We start from the raw sequence: 14,261 nt of genomic DNA, 5'->3' as shown, positions 1-14,261 counted from the left end.
ATGCAGGCTTATGTTTGGAGCCATGCTGCAGCAAAAATATTTATTTTTAAGCCCTGGGATCACAAGGTGCCCATACTGTGGGAGGCACAGAGGAGCTGAGCACTGCAGGAATAGCAAATTATTGCTCCCATCTCCCTCGGAGGAATTAGTGCCATTAAAATAGCAGGACAGAATCATTTGTGCTAACCAAATCATGATTTCTCTCTGTGGCTCTTTCTCAACGACCACGCACAGGAGAGTTGAATTGAGTCAGTTAACAGGGCGCCTGATGCAACTCCATATATGAGGCAGCTAAACCCCCAATTTTTAATTTGTTTATAACTGCTCATCCTTTTTAGCACATTACCTCATTTGGTTCCCCAAATTGTATATTTTGTTTTTCTTGGTACTTGCAAGAAATGATATTACATGAGGCTGAATGTTCGTCGCCAGCAGTGAGCATTTAGTTATGTTGTATAGCGATAGCATGGAGAAGTTTCATGCTTTAGACGACTAGAGTTGAGTGGAATAGAACTTCGAGCACATGTCAGTGATTCTCTCTCTGTAGTCAACCAGAGACCGGACCTTGGACCAGCAGTGCACTGTGAGCCGTCCAGGACTGGCCATGATTGCAGGAGCTCTGGCAGTGGAATTGATGGTTTCTGTTTTGCAGCATCCAGAAGGGTGAGTTTGCTGTTTAGAGATGGGTATTTAAACAAAGAAAGCTTTGTGTCTCCCTTGGCCTTTTCTCGGTCTGACTCTCCTGAGAATTGTGCTGCTCTTTCTGTCCTCAAAGAAAACAAAAACAAAAACCCATGCTAAAAAACTTGGTCTGATTCTTGGCCTGGGACATCTTGTCATGTGATGTTGGGGGCTACATTTCTGCATCCTTTTGGAATTGAACTCTCCTAGAGTTAGTGACTGATGATACGGAAGAATAAAAATTTTGGTAGGGGGCCTTCGGACCTTCATGCTTTTATTCTGTTAGTAAGTTTTGATCTCCTTAGCTCTGAACATGTGTAAGGTAGCACATGAACTACATATGATAGAAATTGCATTTGGCTCTATGTAGCAGTGATCCATCTTCAGTGACTCAGCCAAATGGGGCTTTCTTATGCAGCAAGAAGCCGGGAGGTGGGCAGTCCAGGGCGAATACAAAGGCTTCGGGAACTCGAGTTCCTTCTTGTCATTCACTCAGCCCCTCGTAGCTTTCTTCCTTATGCTTCTCGCTTTGTGGTCACAAGATGAGTGCTCTGACTCCGATACTGCTTGTGTGTTACAGTTAAGAAGAAAGGAATGACCAGAAGGTAAAAGTTGTGCTCAGCTGGGGCTTGCCCACTTCTTAAAGAGCTTTCCTGGAAGACTTACCCATTGATTGTAGCTTCTGTATCACATGACCTTGCACTCTTAGCTGCAGGGAAGACTGACGAATGTATTAGGTTTGTGCAAAAGTAATTGCGGTTTAAAAGGTTAAAAATAATTGCAAAAACTGCAATTACTTTTGCACCAACCTAATAGTTGCTTTGGCGAGGCCCATTGCCTCTGAATAAAACTGCGATAAAACAGAAGTAGAGAATGGATGTTGGGTGGGCAAACAGCAGTGTCTGCACACTCATTTTCTAAAAAAATCTGTATATATTTTAAACCCCAGAAAATAGTATTGTTATATTGTTGGCATTCATTGAGTTTTACTAACATTTTCCTTTTTGTTACTTTTCATTTCTTTCTATATGTTCAACCTTCCAGCCAGGGGCATTTTCCTTCTGCCTGAAGAATACCCTTTATTCTTGTCTTTAAAAATGCTAGTGACAAAGATATTTGTCTGAAAATGTCTTTGTTTTATCTTCATGTTTGAAATATATTTTTGCTGTGTATAAAATTCTAGATTTGAGGTAATTCTCTTTCAACACATTGAAAGTATAATCTTATTGTCTCTGCCTGCCTTTATCTTCCTTGAGGAATTATGTGTTATCTCATTGCTGCTCCTTTGATACAATTTTTCTTCCTCTTCCTCTCCCCTCAGTTGCTTTTAAGATTTTTCTCATTGTTATTGGTGTTCAAAATAGGACTATGATGTATTAATATCTACTGTATTTATTCTGATCGTGCTTTCTATTGCTTCTTGAATCCATATCTTGATGTTTTTCATCTGTTGTGGAAAATTCTCAGCCTTTATCTGTTAAAATATTGCTCCTGCTCCTTTCTCTCATGTTCCTTATCTTTTGAGTCTCTAATTGTCTCTTACTAGTTAGAATCAACCTATGCTCTCTTCTGTGTTTTTCATCACTTTGTCTTTTCTTGCTTCGGTCTGGCTTATCTTCCAGTTTACTAATTCTCACTTCTTCTGTTTCTAATATATATGAAAACGATCCATTGGGTTTTTAATTTTATTATTGAATGTTTTGGTTCTAGAATTTCCGTTTGACCTTATTTCATGCATTTCCTATTCTCTGCTAAAATGGAGAATTTGGTCTTTTTCATTCCTTGAATACATTCAATCGTATTTTCCTTTTAAGTCCTTATCAGATACTTCTATTATCTGGATCTCTTATGGGTCTTTTCCTATTGTCTATTGTTTTTCTTGGCTTTTGTATATATACAGTCTTCTCATATACCTGGTAGTTTTTTTAAACAAATTGAAACATATATGAAAGGAAATATATACATAAAATAATAAACTCCCTTGTATATACCACCGGGCTTCAACAATTTCCAACACATGGTGAACCATCATTTACCTACACTACTATCAACCTTTTTCTCCTCCCACTGGCTTATTTTAAAGCAAATTCAAGACATAGCATTTCATTCATAAAAATTTATCTTTTAGAATGTATTGCTACTATTTTCACATATAAAAACAAATTAAAGGCAATTCCTTAATATCATTCAGTATAGTATTTAAATTTCCCCAATTCCCTGAACCTGCTTGGTTATTTTTGACTGAGTACTGGAGATTATATATGAAAAGTTATAAAGATGATGTGACTTACATTTCCTTCTGGCACACTGCTAGGCCAAGGGTACTATCAGTCCTAGAACAACTAAATACAATTAGGATTTGTCTATTTCTGGTTCACCTTTGCTCTGAGGATGTAGCCCCCCATGGTCCCAGCTCCAAGCCTGGGATAGTTTCCATGGTTACTGCTTCTTGATAGACCTCACATTGTAGTTTTTCCCTCCTACCCCGTGAGTCTGTCAGAGTCACTGTTTCGCTTCTGATCCTATGCCCACTGCTTTTGGAGGTTGGCAGTCACTTGATGGAAGAACGTTTCTCTTGCAAATACCTGGTTTACCTTTGTATGTTTCTCTTCTCTCACAGATCTTGGTTCTGTAATTCTTCCCTACCTTGGTAACTCTCTGATGCTTTCAAACAAAAGTTTGTTTTACTTTGTCTTTCCTATTTGTTCTCAATTGAAGGCTTGGTCTTGACTACCTAGTCTACCATTTTTAAAATACCACTTTTAAAAATACCAATTTCAAAAATCTTTTTTAATTTAATAAGCACTTATAGTGTAGTAGGTTTGCATGTGAGAGGAAAGAAATGAGTGGGCTGGTGTTTTTTGTTTCAACTTGACTTTGGGTCTTTTAGTCTATATGTTTAACACGTTATATATACGTTATGTTAAAGATACAAAAATGATCACATTTGTGATCTGGACACCCTATCTTCTCCAAGCAAGGAGAAGATCTTACTTTATCACTTACAATAGAATGAGTTCATCTTGCAATAAATAGAAGTGAGACAAAGATTAAATTAATTTTTAAAGTAGGGTCAGTAATTTAAAAAAGAAGGAAGGAAGAGAAAAGTAAAGAAAAGGAAAGGAAACAAATTTTTTAAAAAAGAAAAAACATTAGATAATTTAAGATTCTCTCAATATCTGCCTGAGACCAGGCTGTCAAATGTCAGATGGTGAAGACAGACTAAAATCAAACAAATGTTTACACCTGAGTATATGACAAATACACTATATTTTATTTTTCAAACAGTTCTAAGCACTTTACAAATATTAACTTGTTTAATCCTCAAAACAAACCTATAGGAAAGCACTGTTATTAGTCCCATGTTTGATGAGAAATTGAGGCATAGAGAGGATAAGATGCTGAAATTTGCATAGCCGCTTAAGTGGTAAAGCTGCGCTTTTAGCTCAGCCAGTTTGGCTCCAAACTGTTTTTAAAATGATTCTGCTATGGTGTTTGTAATACAGACAGAGAGAATTGAATTTTTGAAGGATTTATTTTCCAATTCTCAGAAATTAACATGAATGTTCTATTTATTGTGTGACTCAGAGTTTTTTTAACACAGTTGAAAAGATAGCCTCTATACACTGTTGGTAGCTTATGTAACTAGTATGGATACACCAGAATTAAATGAAAACAAGCAGCTTTTTTTGTGTTCCACTCATCTCTGCCATCCCCCTTGGCTGTCCCTGCCATCTAAGTTTAGTGTGGCCTCCTTATAGGAAGCAGCAGGGAGAAAATCGTGGAGAGCGGATCCTGCGAGTCCTGACACTGACTGTCTGTCTTCCATGTTTGCCCCGGTTGTAGGCTGGCCCCAGGTCCTGTGCCATGTGTCTTCTGTGCCACAAGCAAACACCACACCGTTTTTCAGGAAGATATGTATTCATTCTCCTGCCCAATGAGTTCCTCACTTTTGTTTCTCCTTCCTCCATTGTAGTAGCATTTACTTCACCTCAGCAAGATAAGGTTGGAAAATTTTCCATTTCAAATTCCAATATGAAAGTGCGCTGTAGTGTTTTACTGAGTGAGGGACTTACCATGTGCCAGACATTGCACTCGGTAGTTTGTCTAACTCATTCCGAAGTGTATGCCTCACAGCCATCTTATTCCTGTTTTATCTTATTCCTGAAACATCGAGAAGTTAAGCAACTCGCCTATGGTCACCAGCTCGGGTGGTTCTGACCCTAAAACGCAGGCATTGTTGTAGTGCTCTTCTGCCTTCCCTGACAGGGAAATGAGTTTCTTGCTGGCTCAGGCCGCCTAGCAAGGGGCATTTTGCTTATCCTTATAAATCTTCCACGGACGGCCGCCAGGTCATCCCCACGTATGTTAAACATGAGCTGCTCTCATTGTTTCCTTTTCTCAGGGGCTACGCCATTGCCAGCAGCAGTGACGACCGCATGAATGAGCCTCCAACCTCTCTTGGGCTTGTGCCTCACCAGGTTAGTGATTTGTAAACGAAATCCCAATTCTGGACCTGATCCCAGTGGTGCAAGGGAAAGCGTGTGGGGTCACTTTACATGCCATTAGCCCAGCCCACCTCTTCTCCACCTTCCTTCACCCTCCAGCAGCCCTGGAATTTCAGCGGGACCACTTTTTGACCACCTAAAGGGTATCCCATTTAGCTGGCCCATGACAAGAAGAAATCATGGACAAGCAGCACTACTCAGAGTCTCTGATGCCTTTAGTGTGTAGATTAGAGGTCTCAGAATGAAGGAGAAAAAGAAAGAATGGGCTTGGGAATCAGCCAGCCAGCAGTTTGAATCCCAGTCCTGCAGTTATTAAGATAGCCTTCCTTGGCCATCTTCTGTGAGCCTCAGTTTTCTTATCTATAAAATGGAGACAATATACTGACCTCATTGCAGAGATTAGGGATAAAATATAAAAAGCGTTCCGCAAAAGGGACTGGCCTGTCACCGCCCCTCAATAAATATGATGCCTGCTATGTTTGTTGCTGTTGCTTGTTATTATTATTACTGACTCCCTAGCGAAATACAAAGCCTTTATAGGTATGCCTGGGGAAAACATTAGAAGTGTGCAGTGTCACCAAAAAGTGGGGTGTCTTTTTAGGAAACGAATGTGAAGCATCCTAAGGAAGGTCCATTCCATTGAAAGTGAAAAAGGAAAAGAAGAGTGGAACGAAAATCTAGAATTCATGTTTCTAAATTTTTGTTACTGTATGTGTGGAGGAATAAAGAGGTTTTCTAGTCTTTTTGGAAACCATTTCTCTAGGTTCTGTGCATGCATGTCGGTCTGTAACGGGAAGCCTGTCTTAGTGCGTGGTGACAGTGCCCAAGAGTCCTGCCGGGGGATTGGTGAGGCGGACTCACAGATGAGTGCAGAGAGCAGCGTGACTCACTGGATCACATCCGCGTCTCTCTGCCTCCCCACCGCCCGCCTCCTGCCACCTAGGAAAGCCCTGTCATTTTCCCATTGAGGATGAGAATCAGCAGGGGGGAAATTGCTTAGGTCACAGAGAAAGAAAGTGGATGAGCCGCAATCCAGACCTAAACGTGGCCCTCTGGCCAGTGAGTGCTCTTTCTGAGATTTTGTGAGTAGAAAGACTCCTGGCCTGCACGTTGGGAGAATTAGCTTCAAATTGCTACTGCAGATGCACCAAGTCGCCCTCCATAGACCTGGTGTTAGATCCCTTACCCTCCCCAAGCCTCAGTTTTTCATATCAGTAAAAGCAGGTGCTTTACCTTGTGTCCAGGGCTATATCTGTGACGAGGCTTTGTAAACCATGAAACACTGCAAATGTGACCTTTCTAGCCTGTCTCACAAAGGTGGCATTTATTTGATATGAATGTGTTAATCTTTTCTACAGAAACATTTCAAGTAGGACCCAACTGACACTGTAATAACTCTCCATCATAAAGAAGCAGTCCTCCAGAGCTGACCTCTGCTTTTTAGCCTCTCTTATCTCATTCAAATCCCCACCCTCTTCCCTTTTTCACGTCTCCTTCCCTTTTTTTCTGACCTTGAGATGTGCCCTCATCTCCTTTACAGACTTCATACTGAGAGGGGCCATAATTAAATTTTCAGTCATGCTCCTGCACTGGTTTCCTTCTTTAAGTCCTTTATGTTAAATTACCGCAGTTGTAGCTTTCTCAGTGTTGAGGCCAGAGGGCAAAACAGTCTCTTTATAGAAGGGTCCAGTGTCAAAATGCATGTGCCCCTGTTTTTAAAGTACTATGGCAACTAATCCCTCTCAGTGTTACTTATCCCCATTGAGCCTTGCAATTGTTTGTCATTCATCAACTCTTCTAGTTCTTTCTCCTCTTTTTCAAATGTCTGAAGGATTATTTTGGTTGTTGGCCATCTCTTCATTTGTCCTTTTCAAAGGCTGAAGAATAACGCAGCCATATATGGGAAAAGCCCAGTTCGTGTGTGATTACTTGCTTACATTATTTCAAGTTTCAAGCCTTTATTTTTAGCTGCTTTCTAAAAAAGAAAGTGGAGAAAGCGCTTTAAAATTATTAATCAGAGTTGTGTAGTCCCTATTTATAACCTTTAAATTTCTTCTTTTAAAGTGGAGTGAGTCCTTTTATGCAACTGTGTTTTGATTAGGAGAACATCGTTTCCACAAAAAAACACTGTGCTCTGTTGCAGCGCCTTGTTGCAGACTCAGCACTTCTCTCCTCCTCTCCGAGACAAATGGTTTCCTGTTGGAGAGGAACTCCATCAACCCCTTTGTGTGCTTTGTATACAAAGAATGGCCAGTGACATTCCTTGGGATCATTTTTTCCTCAGTTCCCCAAAGGAGAGTGTTTATTAACTGGCCCTTGTGGAATGAGATGTAGTAGAGAAGTGATAGTCCTTGGACAGAGAATCCCAAGGCCCCCCACCAGCAACTCATTGTGTAACCTGGAGAAAGTTGCTTAACTTCGCCTGCGCTCCCAGTGTCTCTGCTCTCCTGAGCTTCAGACCTGGGAGGCCTAAGGATTACTTTGTCCATCTCTCTGTGGGACCACAGGCAGAATTTGGCCCATCCAGAGATTGGCCAAGTGCAGGAAACTGCTTGATTAGGCCCTGAAATTCAGTGATATTCAGACTGGGGAAAGAAAAACAACAACAACAAAAAAAAAACCACCACAAACACACATGCACACAACTTCTTATTGAATTTGAAAACCGTGAAAAAACCATTTGAAGGTGAGGAAATAGGCTTATGGGTGTGTTCTTTTTTTAAAATCTCTGGCAAGCGACCATGGGTGGGCTTCTGCAGGCAGGCAACAGCACGTAGGTATAAGCCACTTCCTGTCTATAGAGTGATATTTTTAAATTTAAGTCATCATTTTATTGGTGTATAAATGGCATGCTAGCAATGCCACCAGTCCTTAAGTACACATCTTGAATTATCACAAAATGAACACACTCACATACCCAGCAGACAGATCAAAATAAAGTGGTACCAGGCATCCCCAAAGCCCCCCTATGCTTCTTCTAATTATTATTGCCTCCTTTCTACACAGAGGCAAGCATCTCTTGACTCGTAATACCATGGGAGACTTTGTCTAATTTTGGACTTGCTGTCAATGAAATCATATAGTATATACTCTCTGGAGTCTGAATTCTTTTGTAGAGAGAACTTTTTCATTGTAGATCGTAGCATAGTATTGTTCTCTCTGCTTCCCAACAACTGGGATGTTCTATTAAAAAATAAATAAAAAAGTTATCTTTTCCTGGCTCCTGGGTGGTGGCTGAGTTCTGTAAGGCCAAACCCTTTTTCATGGTTCTTTGATGAGAGGCACAGTTCAAGAGCTATAAAATGTACAGGCCACCCCTGCTGTCTCTAGGAAGTTGGTTTGCAGGCTGGCGAGATATTCTGAATGTGACAGCAATTAGCTGCCTATGGAGCTTGCTGATCATTTGGCTGGACATACCTTAAAGAATGAAAAGCAAGGTGGTCGTTCAAACACGACAGTCGTTAACATAGCAGTCCCGCTTTTATCCCACTTTGTGGGCCAGGCAGTTCATGTCTTCTGTTTCGGGCGAATGTACTCTTGGTTCTCAAGTACCGATGAATAAAGACCCTGAATGTGTACGCTCTTCCTAGGGGTTTAGACGTGCCAGCCCCATGGTTCTCTCAGGCTCTTGAATTCTTGCTTTTAGTTACTCGCAGAAAAGTAGAACAAAGTCCGAACTAGGACAAGACCCTGGGAGGGACCTGGCCTGGGAAACCTCTAAGTGAGACAAATGCTGAGATAGAGCTGGGTCTCTAGCCAGGCCTTGGACTGCTATTTATTTGGCCTGTCTGCACAGACTGTGCCCAACAAATCCTCTCTGAGCTTTTAATAAGGTCTCTTTACTGTGCTCAGAAATGCTTATCGCAGTGTGTGTCTAGAGGAAGGGGGTTAAGAAGATAAGCAATAAGAGCATATTTCCTGAGATTTAGCACAAGAAAAGCAATCTCCATCCTCCTCTGGTCCTGTACCGCTCAGATTGATGACTATGGAAATGGTAGGAAAAACGGGCAGTCCAAATGTCTACTGTTTGACCATATCAGCTGCTGTGGTTTGTGATCTACTCACCCTCCCTCGCTCCATTCAACCATCCTTTCAACAGATGATTCCCAACCCTGACTTGATGCGAAGCACCTTTTGGTTCAGACAAGTGAAGTAATCGGCACAAGATCACCCAGTGTTTAGTTCCATTTGCTTTTGGAGTCTTTTGAAGGTGATAGATACACCCCAAGCCATGTGGATGTGGTGGAATCTGTTCTAGTGGCCGCTTCCTGTGTGAGGCCCAAAAGAAAAGAGTGGGACTCCCTTTGCTCGGTACACAAAGGAGGGGATCAATTATACTGTCAGAGTTCAAAAGCATCTCAGAGAGCATCTCTTGTCCTAAGAGGACGTGGGTATGACTATTAGTTGAAGGGTGTTACTTGTGCCCCATGAGCTCTGCTCACCTGATGAGGCTGTCCTGTTTGAGAGGTCCCACATGTGACACAGCCTGAAGGCTGTCTGTGATCACATAGATCTGATTAGAATCCCAGATTTGCCTCTTAATTTCATTTTCATCCATTCATTCATTAGCTCATTTTACAAAAGGATTTGAAGCAGCTCTTGCCACTTACAGTTCATATAAAATATGAACTTCATATTTTTATGTCAGTAAAATGGCGATAATCATAATAAATTCCTGAAACACATGTACAGATTAAATTACATGACGTTGACTAAGCACTAACACAGTTCTGAGCACATAAAAGACACTTGTCAGTGTTGATTTTATCTTTCACTTTTAATTAAAATGGTAAAATGGCAGCTCATCTGCTCTCCTATAAAGAAAGCTACAAAGAATCTCTTAAAGCTCTGGAAGCAATGAGTGAGTAGGAAAGGGTTGGATGGATTAGCTGCATTCGGCAGTATTTTTCTAAGGATGATGCTGGCTCCTTGCCAGCTTACTTCTCCTGTCCCCTGGTGACTCCAGTTCGATAACGAGAAGTGGGTCAGTGATGGTAGCTGAAGCTATTGTGTGGAACAAAGACCACTGTGGTGTGTCTGGGGTTTTGCAATCGCCAAACTCTCAATTTTGGCATTGAATTTGATTAAGACTCTTTTCAACATCCAAGAACGATCTGGAGTTAGTTTTTATTTATGCAAACTCCAAGCTCTAGAAACATTGCCAGGCCTGCTGGAAACTGGTGTGAAGTTAAAGCAGCAGTTTCCAGTTATGGCTGCAAATGTGCCTTCTCAGAATGGCTGTTTGTGTCTGGGCATTGGGTCTTCACTTCCCATCAAGGCGAGGCAGGCTTAGAGCTCAAATGGATCTTACTTACCTGAGGTGTAAACACCAGAACGGAACGTACCCCTTCTATTCTGATCTATTGATTTTGTAGCCAGCTGGGCGTAATCCACTGAAGACAGTTTAATCTACCCAGACCCCGATAGCAGCTACCTAACTACTGAGTTTTTGTTTGCAGGGGGGTATTTTTTTTAATTCCTCTGGGCTTCTTTTTCCTTTCTTTTCTTTTCACCTCCTCCTTGCTTTTCAGCTTTCTTCCTCCAGACTTTGGAGTCAGAAAGAACAGAACTGAGTTTCCCGGCTTTGCCTCTTGATAGCTGTGGAATCTTGGACAAGCTACGCCACTTCCCCGAGCCTCGATTTCTTTATCTGAAATATGGGGGAAGGTCACAGGATGGTAATAACGCCAAAATGAGATGAGTGTGTGAAAACATCCAGAGGCGCTCGGCACGGACGGCACTTATTAATGTTCATGCTGTTCTCCCTCCCCCAGACCATCTGTGGGGGCAGAGCCCCAGAAAGTAGTTTCCAGGCTCTCAGCCTCACGTGGAGGGGTGCTGGCTCGGGTAGTAGATGGCCGTCAGCTGTGGCTGATTGGCCGTCAGCTGTAGCCATTGAGCCATTAGCCGCTAATATAACTGCTGCAGTTACGGTTATGGAGGAGAGCCGAGGAGAGTGGAGGAGAGTGAAAGAGAGTTGTCGGTGGGTTGCAGACAAAACGGACAGCAGGTCGCACGTCCAGTGAACCCAGCCTCCAGTGAGACCGTAGTGGTATGACTCCCCTACCTATGGCTCCGTGGGTGTTCCTTTTTGGCCTCACCATATCCTGCGTTCTTGTATGGGGAGCGGGAGCAGAGACCCCGCAGGCCTCCCCGCACGACAAATGGCGCACCGAGCAGGGTCCCCCGCACGACACCATCACTTTCCATATTATTCCAGGGCATGCCTTCCTGCCAGGTAGGAGGGAGCAGTTGTTTATGTGACACAGAAAAGGGAGAGGTGTAAGCATTTTTCCAGGAGGCACAGGAGAGGCGGAGAAGATGGGTGGGAAGGGTGTTCGGTGAGTTTGAAGCTCCAAAAGGTGGCCAGTGTACCTGTAAGACAGAGTTGGGGGTGCACAATGGAGGAGGAGGAGACGCAGGCAGGATCTTATAGGTCATTTTAAAGGTTTTGACCTTCAACCCAGGGGCAGCAGAAAGCCACTGAGAAGTCATAAGCTGAGGCATGATAAGGTTTGGGTACTGCATGGAGAATGGACTGGAGGAGACATGAGCGGATATGGGTATAAAATTAAAGTCGTTTAGCTTTCAAGTGGAAGACAACGTAATCTGGGGGCTCCCATATCTGGCTGTATATCCGAGTCACCATGGGAGCCATTTCAGCATACACATGCCCCAGCTTGATTCCAGATCCATGGAGTGACAATTTCCAGGGACATTAGGCATTTGAAAACCACAGCTTCAGTCTATAAAAATGGCTTCTTGGTTACAAAGTATGCAACTCGTCAGGTAACACAGACCAAATCCTGCTCTCTGAACATGCCTTGGAGTGGTATAGACCCATCAACACTCTTTCTGTTTCCAAAAGGCCCCTCGACACCTTGTCCCCAGCACCCCCCACCCCACCCAAACAGGTGCTCCTGCTGGTGAGCCTTTGGAAGCTAATTAGACATGCACAGGTGTGCCTAATGACTCTGGGTCGGACCACCCCCAGCCTGCTGGGACCCGCCCAGAAGGGAGGCCAACCTAGCATTTGAAGGCCCTGCTCTGACGCTTTTTGCTTCTTTTCTGCCTTGTTACTCCTCCTGGTGAGGGGAGCGTGTCCTGTCTCATAAGGCCCTATTAAGCCAAATGCAGGTACCACCAAGTGCCTCATGCATCTCTGACGTCCTGCAGGGGATTTCAACTCAAGCTGCTTTGCCTTTTGTGAGGGTTTGAGGGTCATCAGAGGTAAGGGAGCCAAGAAACCACAGCTAATTGTATTGTTTCTAGGTTCTGTCATTCCCAGGTGGGTCTTTCAATATTTTAGGGGTAGCAAAGATACATATATTACAGAGCTGGTTTAGACATAATTTTTTTTTTCCTAGAAGGCTAAACAGGAAACTGATGTTGATTACTTTGAGGAAAAGGTATTGGAGACATTTGGGACTTATACTTTCATTTTGTACCTTTATGCACAGTTTTGAAAACGTTAATCAAGATTATAAATCATTTTTTGTATCACTTTTTTGAGGTATAATTTATATGCAGTAAAATTCACTCATTTTAAGTGCATTTTAATTAGTGTATACACTCATATATACCACCACCACTACAAACAAGACCTAGAACATTCCCAATTACCCCCCAAATTTCTTTCGTGCCCCTTCCTGAGAAATATCCCCACCCTCAGCTCCAGGCAACCAATGATCGGATTTTCATATGGGCCATTTTAATTTCTTCTTTATTCTTTTCTGTACTGAGGGGGAAGAAAACTTAATCTAAATTTGAAAAATAAAATGTGCAGGGAGGCAGGGAAGGTGTGGCCCCTCCAAGAATCCCTCTTACCAGCCACAAAACTAGGTAGCAGGGCGTGTGTGTTTGTGAAATTGGCAGTTTTCCGCCCACTGGGGAGTGAGGAGATTGAGAAGCCCCGTATTCAGAGGTCATTTAAAAAGACGTTAAAATTGTATTTTTTAAAAATAGAAGTAAATATGGGAGTAGAGGTTGTTTTTGTTTCCTCTTTTGTTTTCTGTCCTGTGCTTATTGTTTTTATTATAGGCAGAGTTAACAATTTTTAAATAGCTGTTTAATATCTACCTTCCTATAAGGAAAGATTGACAGCAAATATTAGTCATAGAGTAAGAGCTTAGAGTAAGCTCTGTGCAATCCCCAAAGTTAGAGAATTTACTTTGAGCGGTGTTGAGAGGCCTCAGTTCATAGGTGGATGGAGAAATAACTTTGATATCACTTTGTAAAGCCTTCTCATGTAAACGTTATTTTGGATGTGGGCTAGATTAGGTGGGCGTGGTGGTACTGCTCTTACAAAACCAACGTGGAAAGAATGAGGCTTGCTAACTGCTTCCATCTGTTTTCTGACATGTAACGGGATGTTAAGTTGGCATAGAGCAAAGCACAGGAAGGTGTAAATAAGGTTGGTAACTGAAAGCATCTTGTTTCACATGCTTGCCTATGAGAATCACCTGGGGCTCTCGTGAAGCATACAGACTCTCAGGCCATACCCCAGACCTTTACAGTCAAGTTCCAAGTGATTCTTCTGATCAGGCAAGTGTAGGAAAACACTGAATGAGCGTATTGCTTTACATACTTTGAACACTTCTAAGTAGGGAGGTGATGGTAATGTTTTCTCCACCCAAGCAAGGGACAAATTCTTGTAACTTCTATGATTGTGAGTTGGGGCCTGTCTAAATTGGTGTGAATATATTTATTAGGATTTTTGCCCTGGGTACCTAGATTTTAGATTCCTCTGGGATTTCTGTGGATGTCTAAGGAAGGTGCTAAAATTTTAAGTAGCAACCTCTGCTCTCTAAATTTTATGCATCTCTTGTAAGATTGAGGGAATGTGAGCATGTTGTGGAATCTCAGTGCGTTTGTAATACTGGGGATTTAAAGCGTTGTTGACAGGGAAGGGCTTCAAATTGCCTGAATGGTGGTAAGTTGGAGTTTTTCTTGTGGTTTATTTGGGATGTGTTTTCTCTGTATAATTCAGATATGAATAATTTGGTAGGCTTTGGAATGTATGTGCTTTTATCATTCATTAATTTCATAATTAATAATATTAAGTATCTCTTA

The 14,261-nt window shown here is 42.1% G+C and overlaps 1 protein-coding gene across 4 annotated transcripts in view; it reads left to right on the top strand.

The window, feature by feature from the left end:
• Nucleotides 1-14,261, top strand: part of ATG7 (autophagy related 7) — a 219,893-nt gene that overhangs the window by 67,199 nt on the left and 138,433 nt on the right. For all 4 annotated transcript variants that reach the window (XM_019732654.2, XM_019732653.2, XM_074312982.1 and 1 more), the window contains exons 15-16: nucleotides 548-663; nucleotides 5,087-5,162. In XM_019732654.2, the coding sequence (XP_019588213.2) occupies nucleotides 548-663; nucleotides 5,087-5,162 (192 nt within the window). The remainder of the gene's footprint in view (nucleotides 1-547; nucleotides 664-5,086; nucleotides 5,163-14,261) is intronic.

This window comes from Rhinolophus sinicus, linkage group LG10, assembly GCF_036562045.2.
Source record: "Rhinolophus sinicus isolate RSC01 linkage group LG10, ASM3656204v1, whole genome shotgun sequence".
Taxonomy (NCBI): Eukaryota; Metazoa; Chordata; class Mammalia; order Chiroptera; family Rhinolophidae; genus Rhinolophus; species Rhinolophus sinicus.
The sequence above is the reverse complement of the archived record's forward strand: the minus strand, read 5'-3'. Positions and strand labels throughout refer to the sequence as shown.